This window comes from Artibeus jamaicensis, unplaced genomic scaffold, assembly GCF_021234435.1.
Source record: "Artibeus jamaicensis isolate MK-2021 breed Jamaican fruit bat unplaced genomic scaffold, CSHL_Jam_final contig_327, whole genome shotgun sequence".
NCBI classification, from domain to species: Eukaryota; Metazoa; Chordata; class Mammalia; order Chiroptera; family Phyllostomidae; genus Artibeus; species Artibeus jamaicensis.
Window position 1 is genome coordinate 510,825 of NW_026521772.1, and position 14,659 is coordinate 525,483.

The 14,659-nt window shown below is 38.5% G+C and overlaps 1 protein-coding gene across 6 annotated transcripts in view; it reads left to right on the top strand.

Moving 5' to 3' along the window:
- RABGAP1L (RAB GTPase activating protein 1 like) overlaps positions 1-14,659 on the top strand; it is a 425,645-nt gene that overhangs the window by 80,827 nt on the left and 330,159 nt on the right. For all 6 annotated transcript variants that reach the window (XM_037145558.2, XM_037145559.2, XM_037145560.2 and 3 more), the window contains 4 exons: positions 1,159-1,225; positions 4,847-4,949; positions 10,206-10,372; positions 11,983-12,124. In XM_037145558.2, coding sequence (XP_037001453.2) covers positions 1,159-1,225; positions 4,847-4,949; positions 10,206-10,372; positions 11,983-12,124 — 479 coding nt within the window. The remainder of the gene's footprint in view (positions 1-1,158; positions 1,226-4,846; positions 4,950-10,205; positions 10,373-11,982; positions 12,125-14,659) is intronic.

Sequence of the window (14,659 nt, forward strand, 5' to 3'; positions counted from 1 at the left end):
TTTTTTTGAAATTAAAAAAATCTTACTTCTTGTATAAAATTCTCTATATTTTTAAATTTTGGAAAGCTACAATAAAAACACTCTAGGAACCCCTGATTGGTGTGACTTGGTTGGGTGTCGTCCCGGAAGGCAAAAGGTTGCCAGTTTGATTCCTGGTCAGGGCATGTGCCTGGGTCGTGGGTTTGGTCCCTGGGTTGGGTCCCTAGTAGGGGCACAGGTAAGAGGCAGTCGGTCAGCTTTTCTCTCTCCCTCTCTCTCTGCCTCTCTTCCCCTCTCTCTATAAATAAATAACATTAAAAAGCACTCTAGGAAGGGTGGATGTGGGCAGGGAGACACTGGGCAGATCATGTGGCCTCTGGAGTTGCAGGACCTGCGGACTAGCCATACGGAGTTGGGGGAATTGGTGAACTTCTCTGGACTCCGCTTCCCTTTAAAGCAGAATTAACAAGAATACCCTAACAAATAAAAAGTGTGAGATCTAATTGAACTTTGGAGCTTATTAAAATCCTTACAAATAAAGGGGTAGTGTCAATGGGAGTTCTCACACTTCTTTAGCATCAGCAAGCCCAGAATAAAGCAGATGGTTAATAGTACATTGGATAATATTTGCACTAATGTAATAATGTTTTTAGTAATGTGTTTCATACAACTTTTTTTTTCCAACTGAGAACATAGTTTTAATAAGGTATTCAATCAACATGACTGTTGAGGGCCTGGGCGACTGTTTCTGTCAATACAGTTTGATGCGGAAGGAGAGCAAAGTATCTTACTTTTTTAGAAATCTCATTTTTAACTTATCTGGGTTAGATGATTTCGACCTATATATTTGGAATAACTCTAAGGCAAATAAAATCTCAGTTCTGTCTAGAAACAATTTGTATCTCACTGCTGTATTCTGTCTCTCAATCAACAATTTTGTGGCCATTTTTATCACGTTTTCTGATCATTGCTAATATTTTACATGCAAAAATAAAGATCTGGGAATTTCCATATGATTTTTACTATTTATCTTAGTGAATTCTTGTGCTATTTGTTAAAAAAAAACCTTTGTAAGTACAAAGCTCAGATTGTGTAGTTATTATAAAACAGCTTTTTCTTACTGGGCTTCTATATATTCTTGATACCTTATTTCTCCTTTCTTCCCCCCAATATTTTCAGATGTTTTGGAATGTTATTAAGCCCAGGTCGAAACGTGAAGAACAGTGACATGCATTTACTGGATATGGTAATGATAACCTTAAACACTTTAATTAAGCAAGTAAAGATATAATAGTTCTTGTATATTTTAATGCATTTTCTATTGCAGAATTATGTCATATTGGGAAAATTGTTTCTAACTTTCAGCTGTATGATAGTAATAATGAAATTTGAAAACCTAAAGTTAAAATTAATAAGGAAGGAGAGATTTGGGAAAATTCTTACCAAAAAATCATATGCAACTTGAAAGGCAGTAAAAGGACAGACTTACGACAATATCCATCCATTTATTGTTTGGCTTCTTAGAAGGAAGTCTTTTCTTTGAGCCCAAAAGGGCAAGTACATGATTATAACAGGCATATCCAGGGTGAATATGGTGCCTTTTATTTATTCTAATGCATTGTTATTAACTTGGGTATTATGATGGCTGCTTTTATTTTCTTAAAAGCATTTCCCTCTCTGAATTTGTCCTTTTTGATTATCTGTCCTCAGCAAAATGTATTCACTGCAGGTGCAGCATTTATTTCAGGAATGCCCTTAAAGGTCAATATATATTTTAGAGTTGGTATTTGATGTAAAAATAGCAATCTATCTTAACTTTTAAACAGAAATACCTTCTAATATTACAGTTAATGAAAACATTTACTTTGCAATTTAGAAACGTTGTAGGAAATGGTCATCTTAGAGTAAACAAAGTTTTCTACTTTACTGAGATTTTTATATTTGGTGACAACAAATACTACATGTTTTTTTCCCTTTCACCTGTGTTTTTCAAATGTCAGGTAAATGTCACCAATTGTGTCAACATTTTCTTTATTTCATGGTGACAGCCCATTGATTTTCCTAGTGGTACTGGAATGGTTCAGTAAGCATTTTTGAGCTCCCAGCTGTGTGCCAGTTGTGTGAAGGGCTGAGGTTGTGGAATGAGGTAGAACACAGCTCTCACCACCCGTGGGGTCATAGTGTGGTGATGGAAACAGACCCCGTAAGTCTGTAACGACAGCAGTGGGTTAAGTGCTCTCGTCCGGTTGGTCCAGTGAGCCACAGAAACGCAGAGGAAGTACCGCATGCATCGGTCAGGTAGGGACAGCCAGTTCCATTGAATGTGAAAACAGATTAGCTGCTGATCCATCAGTCCTCCACCCCTCTTTACAGCACAGCAGTAATGCAAGTGCTTCTGCCTAAGGCAATCCAGGAAGTGTTGGAGCCCTGAAAATTCCTGGAGGAGGGAGTTCGTGGACATTAAACACTTAGAAGCTCCTGGGTCTTAACTAGTCATGGTCTTTGTGAGTTTAAGAGGTGAAGATGAATCTCTGGCAGAGATTTTTCCATGAACTTAAATTCAGATTGTAGGATTACAGGCCTGGCGTGAACTTCGGAGGCCCCGTGCAGTCTCCATGCTGAAATCAAGTGGCTGGTCAGCACCGAGGCCCCAGAAAGAGAGGCGGGCTGACCTGAACAGCACACAGGTGGTCAGGCTGGGGGTTGGATTTTCAGTTATCAACAGCTATGATTTGTTACTACCCAGTGTTGTTCATCTCTACACTAGGTTATTAATACATGGTCACTGAGCTTCGGCTATTACAAACTTATTTCTTTGTAATCACCCAATGTCATATTCCTTGTAACCTGGCCTCATTTGTGGTATTTCTGCCCCCTAGAGCAAGATGCTTATATTTCTGTGTCTTCTCTGACCTGTCAAAATGTGTGAACACTCTTGAGAACAGGTTTCACCTTCGTGCACTTCATTCTAACAAACTTTGAAAGCTTTGGAAAGTCTCTCTCAGCCTCTTTCTTTCCTTCTCTCCCTCCTCTCCTCCCTTTTTCCCTCCTTGCCTTTCCTCCTCCTTGTCTGTTCTCTGCCTCTCTCTCTCTGCTTTATTCCCCCTTCCCACCTCCCAGAATTTGCCTTTGTTTTTTGACTGCATAACTAATTATTTAAAAAGTTGTTCTCTATTTGTTTCTTAGCATTTAGCAGTTTCCCCCACCCTACAGTTTTTGTTATCATATATCTAATTTCATTTTATTTATTTTTTAATTTTTACTGAATTGATTGGGGTGACATTGGTTAATAAAATTATATAGGTTTCAGCTGTACCATTCTATGATACATCATCTGTGTATCGTATTGTGTGTTCATTGCCCCAAGGCACATCTCCTTCCATCATCTGACTTCATTTTACATGGAGCCTGTCATCACCTGACTTCTTACCATACTTTGCAGTTCCACTTTCCAGTGCCCACTTTTCTTGGTATTTATTAATTGAAAGGAATAATTTGATTGGTGTAGCTCATTTTTTTCTGGACTCAAGCATAGCACAGTTCTTGTCCAGTGATGGATTTTTTTTGGTGGGGTGGTTAAGTACCCATTCTTATTCCTAATGAAGGTCCTATTAGAAAGTAGAGAGAGAAGATAAGGGAGAGAGATTGGGGTGAGGAGGGAGAGATGATGGGGGGAGAGAGAGTATGTGAATATATGAGTGTTGGAGGTACTGAGTTTCCTTTGCATGACCTTGAGTGTATTTCACTGAATGTGGTCCTTGCACTCAAGCTATGCAATCTGATTGGTGAAATATCACCAATACACTAGAAAAATATGCATAGTAGTTACCACATGACTGAAATAATTTTATAAGGATTCAGAGAAGCATTTGTGTGTAGTTAATATTGAAAAACAGTTCTCTTTCTTTTAGTCTGACCATTTTGAACCCTCTCTATTCATAATAGGGAATTGATAACAGGAAATTGAAAGCAATGTAGGTAATACTCTTTTTTTTGCGTATGCACATGTTTATATCTGTCTGCTCTTCTGTGGGACAGCCTTTAACCTCCCCACCCCCAGCACACACACATACACACACGCAACTTTATGTGGTCTTACTCTCAGTAAGTAAGGGGGTTGCTGGCTTCTGTAGAGAGAGTTAGGAGCTAGCTGGGTAAAAGTCTTAAAGAATAGAGGAAATGAAAAGTCTTAAAGAATAGAGGAAATAGTTGGGAGAAGGGAAGAAGGAGGGAGTGGGGGTGGAGGGAGATAGCCAAGAAACTTCCATGATGATTACAAACCAATATAAATTTCTTAATGTTGATTTGTGATTTTAAGAAAGTATATAGATATCTGATATGTATATATAGTAAGAAAGTGTTCACTGTGAAGGTATGGACTGTGACAAAGTAAGTTAATATTTTAAGAGTATATTGAACATTAGAGCATTAGAGGAGAATACTTTCTTTGCCTGTTACTAGCTATTCAATTTAGCTGTCATCAGCGAGATCTATACTGTAGTTTTTATAGCAAGTACGTACATCCTAGTATGTGTAAGATTATGAGATTTTGACACCCAGCCTAAGATCAAGGTAGGTAGAACTTCATAGCAATATTATGTTTGTGTGATCAAGCATGGAAGAGTATATATACCTCTTTTAATCAAGAGGTATGTGTCTCTAAACAGAAACTCCTTGAAGAAAGCCGTAGGAGAATTTAATGTTTAAAGAGATGTTTTTGAAGAGTAAAAAAATTTACCAAGAAAATAAACCCCCCTTTGGAGTACAAATCCAAACGTTAGTAAATTGGATTGTTTAAAGTAAGATATATTTATTGTTTGAGATCGTGATTTTCTTGATGGATCTGTACCTTTTCAAACTTTCCCAGGAGTCCATGGGAAAGAGCTGTGACGGGAGGGCCTATGTCATCACTGGGATCTGGAACCCCAACGCACCTATCTTTCTGGCACTTAATGAAGAAACCCCAAAAGGTGACTTTTCTTAAGAGATTCCTTATTATTTGCTTAAAACTTTACATTACAGACAATGTTGTTTTACCATGTTTTTTTAATCTGCTGCTCATTTAAAGTGGAGTGTTTTTATTTAATAGATTTTACTATGATATTTAGCCTTGTCTTGACATATGTGTCGAGCACAATAAACATATCTGATATAGTTTCTTACTATTCATTTTAAATGTTTATACCCAGTACTGTTTCTTTAGCACAAGGAGAATGGTCCATTGCAGGGAAAATAATATTCTATGTTAATGTGTACAATGCATTAATACATGCTAAATCGTATGTGTTTTTACATGATCACTACACATATGATTAACACTGAATACTACCATACTGAGGCACAATAGAAAGTAATACACAGATTGAGTATGAATAAGCACTCTTTAGAGAGGACTTCTGGTCAAGATGGAGGCATAGGTAAACAGGCCTCACCTCTGTGCACAACTATAGCAAAAAAAAAAAGCTATACCACAAAACACATATCACCCAGAATTGTCAGAAAATTGAGCTGTGTGGAAGACTAACAACTAAGGATTTAAAGAAACCACAGTCATCCAGTTGAGTAGGAGAGGCAGAGGTGCAGACTGGTGCAGAGAGGCATGGACACAGGAATGGGTGGTCCCACATCCACATGTCATGGATAAAAAATGGGAGGGCTATCTGGGGAGTGAGGGATCCCAGCCCCAGTCCAGACCATCCAGCCCAGGGTCCCAGTGCCAGAAATATAAGTCCCTATAACTTCTGGCCATAAAAACCAGTGGGGGTTAGGACAGTGGAAGAAACTGTGTCCTCTTAAAGGGTCTACAATGGACTCAGGTAGGACTCATCAAGACCCACCACCTCTGGGATTCAGCACCAGGGCAACAGCTGGAAGGGCACCAGTGGTGTATGGGGAGAAAGTGAAGTGTGAGTGGGGAGACAGCTTTTTCCTTGGCAAGACTCCAGGAGCCAGGTAGCGGCATTGTCTTCTCTGCATCACGTCCCCCACACAGAGCAACAGAGCTACAGAGCTGTGACATGGGTTGCCCTGCCCTGGCATTTATCTAAGGCTCTGCACCATACAACATAACAGGTGCACTAAGACGGAGTCAAACCACCTCTACCAAATACACAGAAACAAACACAGGGAGGCTGCCAAATTGAGGAGACAAATAACTATGGCCCACATGATAGAACAGAATAAAACCCCAGAAAAAGAACTACATGAAACAGAGATAACCAACCTATCAGTTGCACAGTTCAAAATACTGGTTATTAGGATGTTCCAGGAACTCACTGGGTGCTTCAGTGCTATAAAAGAGATCCAGGCAGAAATGAAGTTTGCAGTAAGTAAAGTAAAGTAAAGAAAAACTTACAGGTAACCAATAGTGGAGAGGATGAAGCCAAGAATCAAACCAATGATTTGGAACACAGGGAAGGAAAGAGCATTCAATCAGAACAGCAGGAAGAAAAAATTCAAAACAACAAGGACAGGCTTAGGAACCTCTCGGACATTTAAACATACCAACATCTAAATCATAGGGATGATAGAAGGAGCAGAGGAAGAGCAAGAAATTGAAAAGTTACTTGAAAAAATAATGAAAGAAAACCTTAATTTGGTGAAGGAAATAGACATACAAGTCCAGGAAACACAGAGAGTCCCAACAAGATGGACCCAAAGAGGACCACACCAAGACACATCATAATTAAAATGCCAAAGGTCAAAAATAAAGAGAAAATCTTAAAAGCAGCAAGAGAAAAGCAGAGAATTACCCACAAAGGAGTTCCCATAAGACTATCAGCTGATTTCTCAAAAGAAACTTTGCAGGCTATAAGGGACTGGCAGAAGTATTCAAAGTGATGAAAAGCAAGGACCTAGAACCTAGATTACTCTCTCTAGCAAAGCTATCATTTGGAATGGAAGGGCGGATAAAGTGCTTCCTAGACAAGGTAAAACTAAAAGGAGTTCATCATCACCAGGCCATTATTATATGAAATGCTTTATGTATATAAAGGGAATTATGTAAGTAAAAGAAGATCAAAACAATGAACATTAAAATAGCAACACGTTCACTCTGTATCAATAATTGAACCCAAATAACAAAGCAGATAAACAGAACAGGAATAGAATCGTAGATACAGAGATCATTTGGAGGTTATCAGTTGAGAGGGGGAAGGGAAAAAATGGAGGCAAAGGTACAGGAATTAAGAAGCACAAATTGGTAGGTACAAAATAGATGGGTATGTTAAAAACAGTATAGGTAGTGGAGTAACCAAAGAACTTATATGTACAACCCATGGACATGAACTGATGGGGGTTATTGCTGGAGGAATGGGGGTACCAGGTGGAGGGGGCAAAGGTTAAGAACAGGGACAACTGTAATAGCATAATCAATAAAATAAATTTAAAAAAAAAAGACACACTCTTTAGCCAGAAAGGTGAAAGAAATGCAGAACATAACGTTTACTGACATTAGCTTTGGAATTTGAATTTTGAGATTGTTATTTATCTAATATTGGATTGGCCAAAAATCTTGGTTTTTTTTTTGTTTTTTTCCTAATATGCCTCTAGTAGTGCTTAGTTGTCTTTAACTTCATTGGAAACAATTCTGTTAGATTGTATTGTGACAGCTGTCATATCAGTGTGCATTTAAAAAAATCAAAATTGGTGAATTTTTTTCCATAAAATGGTTTCAGTAGCACTTAGTTGTTAGATTGTATTGTGACAGCTGTCTTACCAGTGTGCATTTAAAAAACATCAAAATTGGTGAATTTTTGTGTAACCATTTTAATATTGAAGATGGAAGAAAATATGTAACATTTTTGGCATATTATGCTTTATTATTTTAAGGAAGGCAAAAATCCACCTGAAATGCAAAAAAAAAAAAAAAAAGATCTATGCTGTATATGGAGAAGGTGCTGTGACTGACTGAATGTGTTAAAAGTGGTTTGTGAAGTTTCGTGGTGGGGATTTCTCAATGTACAATGCTCCATTGTTGGGTAGACCCATTGAAGTTGATAGCAATCAAATTGAGACATTGGTTGAGAACAGTCAGCATCGTACCATGTGGGAGGTAGCCAGCAAACTCAAAATATCCAAATCAATAAAGTTATTGGTGAAATTGAAAAATGTGTCTTTTATTTTATGGAAAACCCCCAAATCTCAATGGACTTTTTAGCCAACACAATACTATTTAGAATGGTGCTCTAAAAAAAAAGTTTGTGAGAGCCCCGACTGGTATAGCTCAGTGGATTGAGTGCAAGCCTGTGAACCAAAGCATCGCCAGTTTGATTCCCAGTCAGGACAGATGTCTGGGTTGCAGGCCAGGTCCTCAGAGTGGGGTGTGCTAGAGGCAGCCACACATTGATGTGAAACATGTGATTGCAATGTGATCGCACATCAAATGATTTCATACTAAGGGTAAAAAGGGAGAAAAAATGGTGATTATATAAAATTTAGCTTTTCATATATTAGGAATAAATAATTTTTACACCCAGAGCTTTTTATTTCTGGAGACAGGCTTGTATGTAGAACCAGCCTGTAAACTTAGTTTTTATAGTCATTCAGAAGGAAAGCACACAAATGAAAAAAAGGAGCCAGTTCATGATTCTGAAGAATAAAATATCAGAGTTTCAAAAGCAGTTTTTATCTTTGTTTACCGTAACACATAATTCAATTTCATTTTGTATATTTTTGTACACATTTAATTCTCAAGTAACAGATTATGTATTTTAAAGTTATTTGTTTTATTAAAGTAAACTTTATGTAATGCTGTTATTATAATTTTCTGATCCAAAAGATACTGTATTATAAATTTAAAATTACTTCATATGGACCCCCAAAATGTTGACCTGATTTCCAAAATTTTCAAATGGTGTTCTTGATATTATAAATTATTCAGAAGATTCATGAATTATGGTTTGGTTTTTACAGGAGAAGTTGAGGCCCTGGGAGAGGAAATATCTTAGATCTTTTCACTATACTAAGTTTTGTAGTATGTGTCTATAGTAAGTTTTGTGTCTTGTAGTGTGTTTATTCTCTCTTACCTTTCTACATTACTCCCGTAGACTTTCAGGTCTCCTAAGAGTCAAGTACAATGTCTAGAGAATCCTCCTTTCTCTTGAATTGGTGGGGAGAATGTGTGTATTTATTAAGAGCGTAGTACAATTTTTGTTGAATTTGATGACATTAATAGGCATGTGGTTGATGACTGTAAATGTTGTATAATGTTTTTAAAGAACACTATTGAATGTTTCTGTTAATGAGTTTAGTTATTTGATCTTTCCTCTGAGACCCAAAAGTGATGGGCACAATAAATTTTTTAAAAAATTTAAAGTAATGCAGTAATGATATAATGGTATAGAGTAACCAAGCCACAGATTCAAAAACCCTGATGAATCTGAAGCAGGGTAAATAAAATAAAATTAAATCTCAATCTAAAATTTCAACCTATCATTGTGAAACTGTAAAAAACCAGTAGCCACTGGCCTGGAAGGTTCCAGATTCAAATGAAAGGAAGGCTGTGGCCAAGTGAACATGTTAAATGATAACTGAAACTTGGACTGCTAACACCATCCTGTCGTTCTCTGAAGCACTTGCCAGGACTCTTGAGATGTATGAGATCTGTGTGAAAACTCTCAGAACTATGGTGGCAGAGCTGGGGTCAGCGATTTTCCAGAGAGTAAATAAATATTGTGGACGATGAGGGTACTGACAGATCTCCTGGGGAGTCCCGTAAGGCATGATGTTGAAATACACGTGTTAGTAACGTCTTCCTATACAAATTTAATATAGCGCAGGTAGAGCAGCTCTTCTGACTTGACAGTCTTTCTCAAGCAACTCAACAAACAATTTCTGGTATCTCTTTGTATGAGATGAAAGAGCAGACCTTTGAGATTTTTCCAGAGGTTCGACTGGGAAATCTAGAAGGTAGTTTTAGTGTAAAAGACATCCTGAAAGTTTTATATTATTTATATTTTATATTAAGAACTGATTTGGAGGGGGAACATATTAAAGTTGTCAGAGAAGATTGGATAGTTGATTAAAACAGGATCCTGTGTGTTGAGAAACACACTTGGAACACTTGGTTATCTGTTCATCAAACTGACAATAAAACATTTAAAATTAAACATTGAAGGTAATATGATTATAAAGAAGTTTAGTTCTTTCATAAGTGAGGAAACTGTCTTCTTAAATAATCAAGGCCTGATAAAGCCAGTCTAAGACACAGAACATTTCCACTGCAGACAAGCGGGTGTACATGACGGTGGCGGTGGACATGGTGGTCACGGAGGTGGTGGAGCCGGTCCGCTTCCTGCTGGAGACGGTCGTTCGGGTGTACCCTGCAAATGAGCGGTTTTGGTATTTCAGTCGAAAGACTTTCACGGAGACTTTCTTCATGAGGCTGAAACAGGTAAGACCTTCTTGTTCTTTTCACATAGGAACATATACATTTCTTCTATCCTTTTTAAATCCTACTCTAGTTCCTTAAGAAGCAATAAAAAGCAATAAATTTTATCTTTAAATGACAGAATCAATCAACAGAGTATTTAAAAAAATCCACATCTAGGTTATGTAAGTTAAAAAAAAAGCTGGTGTAATAATTGTGTACTTTTCCCCTAGAAACCTGTAATGGGTGCTTGTAAAATATCAACATACTTAATAGAAACATTGTGTGTCTAAAACAACTTTTCTTCCTTTTATATATAACAATTAAAACCAGACAGGGCATAGATGCACTATACCTTTGATAAAGTTATAATGAAAAAATATTCAAGTAATACTGACTCACTGTCGTAGTTATTTTTATTTATAATACTATGTGCATACAGGGTGGAGCAAAAGTAGGTTTACACTTATGAGTAAGCAAAACACAGAGTTCATTCTTATATTATTATTTATTAATTATTGTATTACTTTCCATGTGAACAACTGTAAGCCTACTTTTGCCCCACCCCATATATATTGCTTGACTTATCAGTAAGGTTATAAAATTATTATAATATTAAATGAACAAAATTAGGGGCTTCTGTGACATTCCTAAATTAGGCAGTGTTAGTAGGTAATATACGTAATTTTTGTTTGTAGTGAAGGAAGAAGGTAAGTCTTGCCGGTCATCTTTCCACTGATTTTTGTTGAGTACCTAATAATACAGCACCGTGTTGGGCACCGTATTATTTCCGATAGAAGTAAACGTAGTCCCTACCCTTATGGCACTTACTTTCTAGTCCACAAGCCAGCCATTAAACAATGAATATGATAATAAGTGTGTAATTACATTGTAATAATTACAATGTAGTGAGTTCAGTGAAGGAAGAACAGGTATGACGAGGATTGAAATATGGGAAACTTAGGAACTCAGGTTAGATTCTCCGTGGAGATAAGAAGATCCAGGATTGCTGGGACTTAGCGAAGAGTAGGAGGAAAGGCTCTCTTGGCAGAGAGAAAAGGATGTCCCTACACCTTGGAGCTGGGAGAGGGTTTAAAGGTTCCTAGTGCCGAAGCCAGGCCACAGTGGGGGAATGTAGTATCACACTTGGGTGTGAGATGAGGCCGGAGGCGCTTTATCTAGGGCTTTGCAGGCATTGCTGGGTTAGTTAACTGGCAGTAACCTTAGCTTTTCCTCCTTAAGAAAGCAATTTAGAATGTAAACCATTTCTAAGGTAGAAATGATCTACTTCCATGAATCAGTTGGAGGATGTAACGAATCCTCTTCCCCTTAGTGTGAGGCAGTCTCAAGAATTGGGTGATACTTGCTTACCTGCCTGCCCTAGAATCTGTTTTTTTCTGATAAAAAAGATTGACTTCTCCCCCGATGGTCAGTAGGTTTCATTTGTTCGTTGACATGGTGCTAGAAGAACCGTGCATTTAGAGTATCTTGGGAAGAAGAAAGCACTTCCCAAATTTTCTCAAACAGGACATGCTGCTCTTCTGTCCAGCTCTTTCAAGAGGACCATTGAACGTGATCCTTCAGGGTTCCCTTCCCATTTCTAACATTGAAACGCATGTTTATGTCTTTCTCAGTCAGAGGGAAAAGGTCACACCAGTGCTGGAGATGCAATCTATGAGGTGGTGAGTCTCCAGCGAGAGTCTGAGAAGGAGCAGCCGCTCACTCCCACTAGTGGAGGGGGCCCCTTGTCGCCCCAGGACGAGGAGGCAGAAGAGGGTAAGAAGGGACACTTGTTTGCTCAGTTCCCTTTCTGTATACAGCTGCTTTACTCAGAATCCTCAGTGGAGTGAGTGTGCGCATGTGTGTGTGTGTGTGTGTGTGTGTGTGTGTGTATGTATGGGTGTGGATGAGCAGTGGGGAGGAGTGGGCTTATTCCTAGACTCTGCCACTCTCAGGCTTGATCCTGCCAGGTGCAGAGACAACCTGGTTCTTGGAGTGTCTTGGTTGTATAGTCCCCGGTGTCACTTATGCAACTATTTAAATTTGGCAGCCTCACTTTGCTGTTTGCCTCCTATTTTATTTGAAGTAGTTTTGAAGTGTTTAATGAGAAGTTTCAAATTCTCTCAAGTGCTGTTCGACTTTCAGTGAAATGTTATGTCCTACTTTTCGTGTGGCATTATTCACTTCTGACTTTTTGTTGGTGCCTTACGTAACACTTACCACTCGCTTTTTTGAAACTGTGATGTCTGCTCTGTTCGCTACCTGGATGCTGCTGAGAGATGCCGACCAACCTCAGGGGAGTCGTAATTCGCTTGGCTCTGCGCTCAGTCCTCTTTTCAAAGAGCCTAGAGCTCAGTGACAGATCTTCACCCTAAGCCCTGACTTTATCTGTTAGTAGAATAGGGTTTATTAAAAATAAATTTCTGGGTTTATATCATCTTTGAAAAAAGCATCTTGAAGTTCTCAGTCTATGACACCACTAAGAACTTCAAAAGCATCTTGAAGTTCTCAGTCTATGACACCATTTTTCTTGGATTGCCATAAAATAATAGTTATTTTTAGCTAATGTCGAGTATTTTTTATATATCCATATGTATATGTGTGTGTGTTAGACATTATTCTACTGTTCCATTAAAAAACTTTATGAAGATACAATTATGTACTGTGGAATTCACTGGTTTTAAGCATGTAGTTTATTGAATTTTGACAAGTACTGTATAACCACCAACGGGATCACAATATAAAACATTTCCATTACACAGAAGCTTCTCTCGGACCCTTTAGAGTCTGTCCTGTTTCCTCAGTGACGATTTCTGGCAACCACTGATCTGGTTTCTGGCAGCATGGGTACCTTTCCTACAGTTTCCTGTGGAAGGAATCATACAGTCCACAGTCTTTTGTGTGTGGCATCTTCCCTCAGTAGCATAATACTTTGGAGATTTATTGATGTTGTAACAGTATTTGGTTCCTTTTTATTGCTGAGTAGTATCTGTTGTAAAGATATGCCACGATTTGTATATCTGTCTAGTCACCAGTTAATGGACCTTTGAGTTGTTTCTAGCTATTGGCCATTAGCAGTAAAGCTGCTCTGAGTATTGGGGTGTAAGTCTTTGGTGAAAATATTGCTTTCATTCCTCTTGGGTAAAAACCTAGGAGTGGACTGGCTGGGTTTTATGATAAGTGTGTGCTTACCTTTATGAGAAACCACCAAGCTGTATCTCAGAGTAGCCGTACCATTTTCCATCTTTATCTGCCACAGGAGTCAGTGCCATACTGCCATGTCAGTGGAAAAAGTTTCATCCATTCTGGGGGTGCGGTGGTGTTTTGGAGCACTGATTTGCATCTCCCGCACAGCTGATGATGTTGTACATCTTTTCATATAGCTACCACTTGTGTATCTTCTTGGGCAAGAGTCTATTCAAATCTGTTACACATTTTTAAATTGGGTTATTTGTGTTCTTGTTGGTTTTCAGGATTTCTTTATATGTATTGATAAAAGTTTTTTATTAGATAGGTTTTACAAATATTTTACTCCATTCTGTAGTTGGCCTTTTCATTTTCCGAACAATGTCTTTTGAAGAGCAAAACTTTAATTTTATTGAAGTCTGATTTTTTAGTATTTTCCTTTATGATTGTGATTTATTTAAGTTTTTATGTATGGTTGGAGGAAGATAGAAGTCGGAGTTGTTTTGTTTTTGGCTTAAAAAATAGTAACATTTATTATCTCTTATAGTTTCTGTGGATTAAAAGTTAGGAAGTAGCTTATCAGGGCAATTCTGGCTAAGAGTTTCTTACCAAGAGTCCAATACAGTCTAGGGTTCTAGTCATCTGCAGACTTCTTTGGATGGGGCTGAAAGCTTGGAGAAACTTCCACGGGGCTCATTCACACAGCGGTCAGAATGATGCTGGTGGTTGGCAAAAAAGTGTGCTTCCTCTCCAGATAAGCCTCTTCACAGGGGTTGCTTGGGTATCCTCATGGCGTGGGGGCTCGCCTCCCCAGATAGCCGTCAAAGGCACCAGCCAAGGCGGAGGCTGCAGGGCCTTTGGTGACCTAGCCTCCGAGTCATATAACCGCACTTCTGCAGTACTCTGTCGATCACAGAGTTTAGCCCTCACTTCCACGGTATGACTCTACCACATTCTATAAGAACACAGTCTCTACAAGACGCCCAAGAACAGTGGGACCATCTTCATCCTAGCTGGCACGAGGAGGAAGAGAGGTCATACAGAGAAGAATTTGGGGCCAGACTGAAAGTTCTGTGTCCGTTATTTTTTGCTGAACAAGAACTTGGGGGATGGTTGGGGACTGTA